The 12,224-nt window shown below is 42.0% G+C and overlaps 2 protein-coding genes and 1 non-coding gene across 4 annotated transcripts; 1 reads left to right on the plus strand and 2 right to left on the minus strand.

The window, feature by feature from the left end:
* Positions 1–1,779: 1,779 nt before the first annotated feature.
* On the minus strand, positions 1,780–3,034 carry LOC125550895. The gene has a single exon (XM_048714009.1). It carries the CDS (start codon positions 2,719–2,721, stop codon positions 1,930–1,932), a length of 792 nt encoding a protein of 263 aa, XP_048569966.1. The 5' UTR covers positions 2,722–3,034; the 3' UTR covers positions 1,780–1,929.
* Positions 3,035–5,068: 2,034 nt separating this feature from the next.
* On the minus strand, positions 5,069–6,505 carry LOC125550899. 2 transcript variants are annotated; one of them, XM_048714015.1, is made up of 2 exons: positions 6,365–6,505; positions 5,069–6,253 (listed from the first exon to the last, which is right to left on the minus strand). In XM_048714015.1, the coding sequence occupies exon 2, from the start codon at positions 5,951–5,953 to the stop codon at positions 5,330–5,332; it is 624 nt and encodes a 207-aa protein (XP_048569972.1). In that variant the 5' UTR covers positions 5,954–6,253; positions 6,365–6,505; the 3' UTR covers positions 5,069–5,329. The 2 variants fall into 2 exon arrangements, with proteins under 2 accessions (XP_048569972.1, XP_048569971.1); XM_048714014.1 differs by having other exon boundaries at positions 5,069–6,269; positions 6,365–6,501.
* A 3,329-nt stretch (positions 6,506–9,834) lies between these two features.
* On the plus strand, positions 9,835–9,906 carry TRNAP-AGG. Its single transcript has one exon. It is a non-coding gene; the product is annotated as a tRNA-Pro (tRNA).
* Positions 9,907–12,224: the final 2,318 nt, after the last annotated feature.

Below are 12,224 nucleotides of genomic sequence, written 5' to 3' on the forward strand. Positions count from 1 at the left end.
CAGAAGGGATTGATACACAGACATAAAGATCTCTGCAGATCCCATATACTCATATGGCCACCACAGCCTCAGCCAAGTTGTTACCTTTGTCTATCTTGGTTTAAAACAGCATGTGTAGTGTCAAAAACGCTCTTATATTATGGGAAGGAGGGAGTACTAAACGGTGCAGCCTTGACATATTCCAAACATAGGCAAACTGTGGTCTGCATGACTACTTGACACTACAGGAAGACAAGTTGCTATTTGGTATTGCCAATCTGTCATGTTTCAATTATGTCCGGCAAAATGGACTGCACGGGTACCCAGAGTTGTTTTCTGCTATAAGGTGATGGGCAAGAATCGCTCATGAGGGGAAAATTTGAGACACAGAACCTCCAAAAACGTGTTCAATGCTAATATGGGACAGTCAGCTTCAAGATAAGCATGAACTCAACGCCTCATGGAGTACGACTGGCAAGTTTCATCCACCTAAAGTAAGATCCAATTATTGTTTCAAGAGTACTTCATAATATAGATAAGGAGATAAATGCATCTAATATAGATAAGGAGAAATGGATAAAAATGGATGTATCTAGAACTAAAATACATCTAGGTACATCCGTTTTTTCGACAAGTATTTCCGGACGGACCGACGGAGGGAGTATCATTTTTCAGCTGGTCGAGAGAAAAAACAGAATGCACAGCTGATAATCTAGGTGCGGTAATAGAGAAAGTTAACTCTTTTTTCTGTCTCGGACAGAAAGTGACAATGCGCCCTAATTTCAGTGAGAAGAGAATATAGAACAACTTCGATTGGATAAATTACCGGTCTATCTCGCTTAATACTGCAGGTTGCTGTTTTAATAACCTACTAACAGCCCAGATGATAAGAAACAACTGTTAGAATGTGTAGTCTTCACGGGTACTGGATGAGGAGATAAATTCATATATCTAAATACGTTGCAGTTGATCCCAAGAAAAAAAATTATATGCACAGGGGTTCATGTTTGATTTGGCCATAGCACCAGAGAGGAAGATTCATGAAAGATAGGATACATCATATTACATCTCATATGGCTAGGACAGTGTCTATAAATTGTTAAGAGAGAGGAAAGAGTTGACTTTACCTACAGAAACATGCCCAGTCCAGGTAATATCTAGATAAGCATGAACTCAACACCTTATGGAGCATCGTTGTCCTGTTTCATCAACCTGCAACAAGATCCGCCGCAGAACAGAAGGATCAGCATTATTCTTGACCAGCCGAAACAGAAATTCTCATGAAGAGGTGTGAGATAACTTCACGTGCAATAGAATATGAGCTGAGATACTGGTTATTGCCTCTATTCAGAGGATCTAAATCATTGGTGGCATTTGTTTAATTAAGTCTGGTACATCTGCTGAGCATAATGTGCTTCCACCTTATGCTAGTGATCAGCTAATAATGAGCGGCTTCCACATGGCCTAGAGCTGGCATGTTCCTGGCTGTTAAGAGTACTGTGGGCAAAAGATGATGGCGCTGATTGCAAGCTGTAATTGGTGTGACGTAACATGTCTTTTTCAAAGGTAAGATCAAATTAAAATCGTACATGTCTACACCTTCCATTACACAAATTCAGAATGATGTAATCTTCACCTAGACTCTGCATGCCATTTTCTTGAGAGGAATTTCCTTTTCGCTTCCTTAGCATTCATCGTATACTTGAAAGAGAACATATCGACATGACATTCAGCTATGAAAAATAAATCTAAATCATCGCACGGTAAAGATCAGTGAAATCACAAGTAATTTTATGGGCATAGTCAAAACTGCTTTCGTCAACTGATCATTTGTATGTACATTTAGTAGTGTACTCAGTACACAAGCTAGAAAGGTTCTATATGGCTGGTGAATCCTTTAAAAGGTGGATGCCAATCGCAATATGCTAGAGAAACAAGGCCTGAGAGTGTCTACGAGCTGAGAATGTTCAGGAGCGAAACCCTGCTTTGGATCAATCTCCTGAACAGAAGCTCAGCGCCGTTTTCAAGATCTCCCATGCATCGCTCTAGCGCTTGCAACTGTTCCTCCTCGCAAATGACCTTTCTTTTCTGTACAAGAGACCATTTGCTTCCTTTGGTGGTGGCGAACTGCTTCAGCAACAGCTGCGACGTGGACTCGAGTAGAGAGACAGACATCTCTCTGGCTTCCGCCAGTAGCCTGACCAGCCTGCAATCCTCACCACTAGCTTTGCTGCTTGCGATCTTCTTGAAAGGCTTCTGCGCCTGCTTGGCGAGGCGAATGAAAGACTCAACCTTGAGTTGAACAGACGCGTCATCTCCTCTTTTGAGAACCAGTTGCAACTCCTGGGTACTCATCTTCAGCTCTGCTAAATTCTCTTGCATGGAATTGCAGAGATCAATCAGCGCAAGGGATCTCTCCAGTTCCTCTTCTACCATTTTCTTGTTTTGGGGGAAGGAGAGGCCAATTTGGTTGCTGGGCAAGCCCATGATCTCCTCTATGCAGTTGTAGATGTCTCCAAGCCTTGCGTAACCACCACACATTGTGTCGATGGTTGCGGAGGGTGAAGAGATGCATGACTTCAGGCCCTGCAGCTCCACCTCCACTTTGGATTCACTGGAGCAAGGCAAACTTGCGGATCTTTGATGGCAAGCCATGTTTCTAATGGATGAACTGATGATGTGTTTATGTTTGTAATGGAAGAGAAAGTGAAGAGCAGATGTGCTTTGTTGGTGCTCAACCATTGTGGTGCACTCTATTTATAGTCAAGAAACAAAAGCAGTCTTGCTGGCAAAGAATATTTTGCACCACGCTCCATGTATTGCCAATGATGAATCAATTTTTTGGAGCAGCATAACCATCTCTATCTGTTACAATCTTGTTAAGGAGACAAGCATCACTAAGTGCATGCCATGTCTCGACGATTGGAGGCAAAGCATCGGCACAAGTGCTTAGCTTAACAGAGAATCCAGATCAGCAAACAGAAGAAAAATAAACTAGAATGCAAGTCGTGCAACTGAGGTGCATGTTGAAGGACCAGAAGACGTTACCTTCCAACAGCCTGTCAATTTGGTTCTCAACTGATGTCAGCTGCACCTTCGCCTCAATTGCCATGCAGCACTGTTGCTTTCCTGGTATGTCTCTGATATCTGCAGCATGATCCACCACGCCAACACATGCATTAGAATCATCAATAGATGTTTCGCTTCTTCCGTTGCGTCATTTACTCATTTAGAACATAAGCAACTTATGAAAACTAACTCATAAACGTCACTGGAATGGGTTCTAGCTTGCAAAATTCTAGATATTCTGCTTCTGTAAGAAATATGTTGTGTTATCCTTCAGTAGCAGAAGTAGAGGTGCACAATTTGGCCAATTGCATGAGAAATTTGAGAATAAGGCACAACGGATTGATATACAGACAGAAAGTATCTCTTTCTCTGCAGATCCCATGTACTCACATGGCCACCACAGCCTCAGCCAAGTTGGTACCTTTGTCTATCTTAGTTTAAAACAGCACGCGTTGCTAAATTACTAAACAGTGCAGCCTTGACATATTCCAAACGTAGGCAAACTACTACAGGAAGACAAATCGCTATTTTTGTATTTCCAATCTGTCATGTTTCAATTATGTCCGGCAAAATGGACTGCACGAGTACCCAGAGTTGTTTTCTGCTATAAGGTGGTGGGCAAGAATCGCAGTTCATGAGAGGAAAAGTTGAGACACAGAACCTCCAAAAACGTGTTCAATGCTAATATGGGCCAGTCAGCTTCAAGATAAACATGAACTCGACACCTCATGTTGTACCACCGGCAAGTTTCATCCACCTACAATAAGATTCAATTATTGTTTCACGAGTAATTCATAATATAGATAATGAGATAAATGTATCTACTTAGTGTTTCCTATCTGTCATTTTCCCGCTGTTTGAGAGAGTAAAAAGGAATGCCCGGACGTTAATCTAGGTGCAGTAATAGAGAAAGTAAACTCTTTTTCTGTCTCGGACACAAAGTGACACTGCGCCCTATTTTCACTGAGAAGAGAATATAGAACAACTTTGATTGGATAAATTACCGGTCCATCTTGCTTAATACTGCAGGTTTCTGTTTTAACCTACTAACAGCCGAGATGATAACAAACAACTGTTAGAATGTGCAGTCTTCACGAGTACTTCATAATATTAGATGGGGAGATACTAATTAATGTTTCCTATCTGTCATTGCTGTTGATCCAGAGAAAAAACTGAAATGCACGGGGGGTCATGTTTGATTTGTCCATAGCACGAGGGAGAAAGATTCATGAAAGCATAGGATACATCAGATTACATCTCATATGGCTAGTGCACCCCCTAGGGCACAGTGTCCATAAGTTGTTAAGAGAGAGGAAAGAGTTGACTTAACCTACAGAAACACGCTCAGTCATGATAGATCCAGACGACATCTAGATAAGCATGAACTCAACAGTCAACACCTCGTGGAGCATCGCTGTCTTGTTTCATCAACCTGCAACAAGATCCGCCGCAGAACAGAAGGATCAGCATTATTCTTGACCAACCGAAACAGAAACTCTCATGAAGAGGTGTGAGATAACTTCAGGTGCAATAGAATATGAGCTGAGATAATGGTTATTGCCTCTATTCAGAGGATCTAAATCATTGGTGGCATGTCCGCATGTGTTTAATTAAGTCTGGTACATCTGCTAGGCATAATGTGCTTCCACCTTATGCTAGTGATCAGGCTAATAATGAGCAGCTACCACATGGCCTAGAGCTGGCATGTTCATGGTCGTTAAAGAGTACATTAGGCAAAAGATGATGGCGCCGATTGCAAACTGTAATTGGTGTGACGTAACATGGCCGTTCGAAGGTAAGATCAAATAAATACTGTGCATGTCTACAATTTATAGCTAGAAATAATTACACACAAATTCAGAATTATTTAGTCTTCACCTAGACTCTGCATGCCATTTTCTTAAGAGGAATTTCCTTTTCGCTTCCTTAGCATTCATCGTATACTTGAAAGAGAACATATCGACATGACATTCAGCTATAGAAATAAATCAAAATCATCGCACTGTAAAGATCGGTGAGATCACAAGTAATTTTATGGGCATAGACAAAACTGCTTTCGTCAACTGATCATTTGTATGTACATTTAGTAGTGTACTCAGTACACAAGCTAGAAAGGTTCTATATGACTGGTGAATCCTTTAAAAGGTGGATGCCAGTCGCAATATGCTAGAGAAACAAGGCCTGAGAGTGTCTAGGAGCTGAGAATGTTCAGGAGCGAAACCCTGCTTTGGATCAATCTCCTGAACAGAAGTTCAGCGCCGTTTTCATGATCTCCCATGCTTCACTCTAGCACTTGCAACTGTTCCTCCTCACAAACGACCTTTCTTTTCTGGACAAGAGACCATTTGCTTCCTTTTTTGGTGGTGAACTGCTTTAGCAACAGATGCAATGTGGACTCAAGTAGAGAAACAGACATCTCTCTGGCTTCCGCCAGTACCCTGACCAGCCTGCAATCCTCAGCAACAGCTTTGCTGCTTGTGATCTTCTTGAAAGGCTTCTGGGCCTGCTTCGCGAGGCGAATGAAAGACTCGACCTTGAGCTGAACAGCCGCATCATCTCCTCTTTTGAGAACCAGTTCCAGCTCCTGAGTATTCATCTTCAGCCCTGCTAAATTCTCTTGCATGGAATTGCAGAGATCGATCAGCACGAGGGACCGTTCCAGTTCCTCTTCCACCATTTTCTTGTTTGGGGGAAAGGAGAGGCCAACTTGGTTGCTGGGCAAGTCCATGATCTCCTCTATGTTCTTGTAGATGTCTCCAAGCCTTGCGTAGCCACCACACATTGTGACGATGGTTGCGAAGGGTGAAGAGATGCATGACTTCAGGCGCTGCAGCTCTACATCTACTTTGGATTCACTGGAGTGATCAATAGAAGGCAAACTTGCAGATCTTTGATGGCAAGCCATGTTTCTAATGGATGAAGTGATGATGTGTTTCTGTTTGAAATGGAAGAGAAAGAGAAGAGCAGATGTGCTTTGTTGGTGCTCAGGCCTCTGCAGCACACTCTATTTATAGTCAAGAAACAAAACAGTCTTGCTGGCAAAGCCCATTAGGCAGCAAGAATATTGCGCACCATGCTCCATTTGTTGCCAACAATGGATCAAATCATTTTGGAGTAGCATAACCCTCTAAATCCATTACAATCTTGTTAAGGAGACAAGAATCACTAACTGCATCCCAAGTCTCAACAATTGGCGGCAAAGCATCTGCGCAAGTGCTTAGCTTAACACAGAAACCAGATCAGCAAACCGAGGCAAAATAAACTAGAATACAAGTCATGCAACTGAGATGTATGATGAAGGACCAGATGGCTTTACCTTCAAACAGCCTGTCAATTTGCTTCTCAACTTATGACAGCTGCACCTTCGCCTCAATTGCCGTGCAGCACTGTTGCTGTGCTGGTATGTGTGCTGACTGCAGCATGATCCACCACACATGCATTATAATCATCAATAGATGCTTCACTTCTTCCGCTGCAACGTTTACTTGCTTAGAACATAAGCAACTTACAAAAACTAACTTATAAGTCTCAGTGCAGCGGGTTCTAGCTTGCGAAATTCCAGATATTAAAAGCTAATACCTGTTTCTGTAAGAATCTGTGGTGTGATCCTTCAGTAGCAGAGGCAAAGTTGCTCAATTACATGTGAAACTTGAGAATACGGCACAGACAGAAAGTATATTTATCTCTGCAGAACCCATGTACTCACATGGCCACCACAGCCTCAGACAAGTTGATGCCTTGTCTATCTTAGTTTAAAACAGCACGCGTTGCTAAGTGCTAAATAATGCACCTTTGACATGTTCCAAATGTAGGCAAACTGTGGTCTGCACGACTACTAGATAGTACAGGAAGACAGGTTGCTATTTGGTATTGCCAGTATGTGATGTTTAAATTATGCCCGACAAAACAGACTGCACGAGTACAGAGTTGTTTTCTGCTATAAGGTGGTGAGCAAGAATCACAGTTAATGAGAAGAAACGTTGACACGCAAACCTCCAAAAACGTGTTCAGTGCTAATCTGGGCCACGTAGGGTTCAAGATAAGCATGAACTCAACACCTCAGGGAGTAGTGCAGGCAAGTTTCATCCACCTACAATAAGATCCATCATAAAAGGATCAGCATCTTTGACCATATTAAAAGTAACATGGATAAATGGTAAGATTGTAAACTTCAATGAAACTCAAAGTATCCGTGTCATAGGTAGCATGCGCTTAAGTCTGGTCCCTGCACAGTTGTTAGTTTTCCAAGTTTTCTCTTCTTTCTTATTATTCAGTCTAATTAAGAGCCTACACACATAGCCTGGATCTTATGTACTCATGCATGTAAAGCAAATCAATCACAAAATAATAAGCTTAATGCAAGTACAGGAAAAATATGAGGTAAAAGCGTCAAGTGAAAATACAATAGCTCCGGTTAAAACCTACAGACAACAGATGAGAAGTATTGTCATACTGAGGATACCAGTATTCAGCCAGGAATAAGCAAAATCACATTTCACCAGAGTCAGAATTAAGAAGTACTCCCTCTGTAAAGAAATATAAGAGCGTTTACATCACTAAAGTAGTGGTCTAAATGCTCTTATATTTATTTACAGAGGGAGTACATACAAAGGATCATTGGCAACATAAACATGATGAAAGCATTTTTCCTTTTAGTCTACCAGTAATATCTGCATGTGGTCTCAGCATACACACTCGATAGACTTACACAAGGTTGGCAAACCCCTTAAAAGGTGGATGCCATTCACAGGGCGCCAGAGCAGCAGCATATGGATGAGCTAAGAATGTTCAGGAGAGAAACCCTAGTCTGGATCAATCTCCTGAACAGAAATCCTACACTGTTCTCAAGATCTCCAATTCTGCACTCTAATGCTTGTAGCTGATCCTCCTCACATACAACTTTCTTTTCTGGAACCATTTGGACACCAGATGCCATTTGCTAGAATTGGATGTGACAATCTGATTGGGCATGAGGTATGATGTACATTCAAGTAGGGACACAGCTATCTCTCTGGCTTCTACTAGTAGCCTGACAAGGCTGAGACCTTCAGGAGTAGCTTTGCTGCTGTATTTCTTGAAATGCTTTTGCATATTCGTTGCTGAACGGAAGAAAGGCTCAATTTTGAGATTGGCAGTGGCATGATCTCCTCTTTTAAGGACTAGTTGCAGCTCTTGGATGCTCATCTTCAACTCGGCAAAGTTCTCTTGCATAGCATTGCAGATATCAAGCAGCACAAGGGACTGTTCCAGTTCTTTCTCCAGCATTTTCTTTTGCTAAGGCAAGCAGAGGTCAACTTGGTTCCTTGGCAAGCGTACAATCTCCTCAACACAGTTGTAGACATGTGCAAGCTTCCTCAAACCATCACTCAGTGTGACAGATGCTAGCAGGCTGCCTACAGAAGTGTGTTTTTAGGCCGTGCAACTCTTCTTCTGCTTTGATCTCACTAAAATGAGGCCTAGAAGGCAGACTTGTAGATCTTAGATGGCAAGACATGTTGTTGATGGATGGTGCGAATGAGTGATGGTATATTTCTTCAGGACATGGAAGAGAAGAGAAAGGAAGAAAAGTTGCACACCGTTCAGCTCTTCAGGCATACTCCATTATAGTTGAGAATCAAAAGGCCAATGGAAGCAAAGCCGGTGATCATCTAAACAATATGGAGCAAGTTTTGTGCTATGGTTATATGGCGTAGCCATTTGTGTCAAAGACAAGTTCATGTTGTTTCATCTTGTTTGTGCAACAGACATCAATAAGTGAGCTTACAAGCAGATGATGTCCCTACAATTGGTGGCAAAGCATATGCACGAGTGTTTAAAATTAATCAGAATCAATCTACATTGTTGACTGATAGGCAGCAACCAAAAGAAAAGAAATGTGAGCTGTGCAATTGGTGTTTGTTGGAGGACCGCCTGCTACCTACAGAATGATCCATGACCCACGCATCGAAATTCTGCAAGCGTGCTTTGATGCCATGTTCCGATTGTTCCGGGCAGGATAAACTGCACGGGCATCCCATTTTCTGCTGGATAGAGGTTGAGGGGGCAGAAACAAGAGGATAATAAGAAATAAGATCTGCTAGTTGACTCAACCTCCAGGAATGTGCTCACCTAGTTCAGGTAATGAACTGTCCACCTCTTGGAACTGCCCTGGCATGTCATGGCCATCTGTGACAAGATCCACCACAAAATGATCTGCAATCTTGGCCATGTGAAATGGAATCAATTATTGAAAAACTAAACCAATCGATGAGCTTCTGCGAATGTCATTAGGGGTTGGATGTCAACCGGATCATCAGAGAGCGCTGCTATTTAGGAGCAGCCTTCCAGCCCAAGAGAGGTTGAGAAGAGACACCCTGCTCTACCTCACAGCTGGAAATGCTGCTCTGCTCCCCACTTTCGGCAGAATTAGGCGCGGCGGTTCGCACGGCAGCAGCCGCCGTCATCGCCGTCGCCCTGAACCTGAGGTTTCTGGCGAAGAAACTTCCATGGATGGCGAAAAAGGGCTCCGCACCCCAAGATCCAGCGATTTGAGAGACCGTGCAAACACAACGTCGTCCCTTACTGCCGCAGCCGTACGAGCATGCGGTGGAAGAAGTAGGTCGAGGCGCGTTGAGGCGGACGAGGAGGAGGAGACGAGGCGGCGGCGGCGCGGCGCCGGTGGCGAGACATGAGGAGAGGAATGAGGTGGGGATTGAAGTCGGACGGGGCAGAAACCGGGGCCGCATAGCAGCGATGATCCCAGGTGTTTTCACTTTGAATACAATGTTAGGAAGAATATAGCAACAAGGGCATTTGGTCTAGTGGTATGATTCTCGCTTAGGGTGCGAGAGGTCCCGAGTTCAATTCTCGGAATGCCCCACTTTTAATTTTGTTTTTCCTTTTCCACAATTTTTTTAGATTTGTTTACTTCTTTCATCATGACGTGTAGACCTTTTTGCTTCCTCACAGTTTTTCTTTTTGCATTTGCTTTGTCTAATTATTACACAATTTTTTAGGGGGTAATCTAATTGCATAATTTAGAGATAGTGATGTGGACCTGAATTATTTCTCTCTGAGTTCACATGCACCAGTGTGAACGATAAAATTCAAACAATATTAAAAATTCTTAATTTGTTTGGCAACAAACATGGCTGAGTTTTCTATTTACGTATGAATTTTCATGAAGATAAATGAAATTTATGTTGCTCTAAAAAGAAGAAAATGATGCTCTAAAATGGTCGTTTTGTAAAGCTCATTGGAGCATTGTTTTTCCTTTCTTCTCCGAACCACCATGAATGCTATTTCTTCACAGTTTTTTCAGATTTGTTTGCTTCCCTTCATCACGACGTGTGGACCTTTTCGCTTCCTCGCCGTTTTCTTTTTGCATTTGCTTTGTCTAATTATTACACAATTCTTTTAGGGGTAATATAATTTCATAATTTAGAGATAGTGATGTGGACCTGAATTATTTCTCTCTGAGTTCACATGCACCAGTGTGAACAATAAAATTCAAAAAATATTTAAAATTCTTAATTTGTTTGGCAACAAACATGGCTGAGTTTTCTGTCTACGTATGAATTTTCATGAAAATGAATGAAATTTATGTTGCTCTAAAAAGAAGAAAATGATGCTCTAGAACGGTCGTTTTGTAAAGCTTATTGGAGCATTGTTTTTCCTTTCTTCTCTGAACCACCATGAATGCTATTTCTTCACAAAACTCTGTGCATACGTAGAACGCTCAACCGTGTTTGTTGCCAAAACAATCATATTCTTTTTTTTAAAATCATTTTTCATTTCTAGGATTTTAGCTACCCCGGATGCATATGAGTTTGGTATTACACAAAACACCACCGTAAGAGTGTGCTCATCAAATTTGTTTACTTCTCACATGGACAAGACTCGATGCATTATTTTACTTCCTCTTCTTCCAATTGCAGAACTTGGAGATAATGATGTTTTCATCAAATCGATTATGACACATGGCTCGATGCATCATTCTGCTCCCTCTTTGTCCAATTGCGCAGTTTGGAGATGGGGACATTGAAAAGACATCTTGTAGCGACCCGACCCGAATGGGTCAAGTCTCTGTGCTTACGTGTCATCCCTGGATCGGTATGCTGACACACACAGTACTCGAAGGATTTATAACAGAGGTAAATCACATGTATAAAGTAACGTAAATACTATTACCTCAAATCCAAAATCGCGGAAGCAACAAGGTTGTGGTTACCCATCAACACCAACGGCAAAGTTGAGTGTAGAAATCGTAACCCTAACGTATCACTTACTCGTCGTAAGATAATCCTGCAACATGAGACGTTGCAGCCCGAAAACGGGTCAGTACATTGAATGTACTGGCAAATTCACACCATAGAGAATAATGAACAATGGCTATCACTACATGCATATTTGGCTGGTGGAAAAGCTCTATGGTTATAAGGTTTTTGCGTAAAGCCAATTTTTCCCTACTGCAAAGGAATAAATTTATTTAACTATCATGGTGGTTGTGAAACATTGAGAATGGTTGACAGCATTCTCAATCCTAATTAAAAATAATTAAAACCCAACAACATTAATTAGAAGTAACGTGATGAGATTTACAATGATATTCAAGTACTAGATACTCAAGTTGTCCATAACCGGGGACACGGCTAATCATGATTAGTTTGTTACTCTGCAGAGGTTTGCGCACTTTTCCCCACATGACTCGATCGCCTCCGTTTGTTTTCTCGCACTACATGGTGTTTGAGAAACAGATGACCGAGACATAGTCTTTCAGAAGCACTAGCACCTTACATGTGGGGTAGACCGGTACACCTACATCCCCTACATCTGCTAGTCCACCCCGTAAGAGTTCGCACAACTTAGTCAACTATGCCAGAGCCCATAATGGCTTGTGGCTACACACGGAAGTTTCTAGCATGAAATATCTTATGATCCCTTTGGGCCTGGGTGGCGGTCCAAAAAAATAGGCAAGTCCTGATAGACATCAGGTGCCTCAATCCAACCAGATGTGTGTTTAAGTTGCCACCTTAAATAAACCATTAAAATTATCAACTCACATCTGTCATGGATATCACTCACCCAATCCACGTCTACTAGCATAGCATGGCATAATAAGCAAACGTAGAAGTAACTCCCAAAGGTTTCATATAATACAGGTAATAGGTACTACCTCATGTACTTCCCATCCCACA

This window comes from Triticum urartu, chromosome 4 (genome assembly GCF_003073215.2).
Source record: "Triticum urartu cultivar G1812 chromosome 4, Tu2.1, whole genome shotgun sequence".
NCBI lineage: Eukaryota > Viridiplantae > Streptophyta > Magnoliopsida > Poales > Poaceae > Triticum > Triticum urartu.

Excerpts from the sequence above, each read along its gene's own strand:
- LOC125550895 (XM_048714009.1), bottom strand. The coding sequence starts at position 2,721 with ATGGTTGAGCACCAACAAAGCACATCTGCTCTTCACTTTCTCTTCCAT.
- LOC125550899 (XM_048714015.1), bottom strand. The coding sequence starts at position 5,953 with ATGGCTTGCCATCAAAGATCTGCAAGTTTGCCTTCTATTGATCACTCC.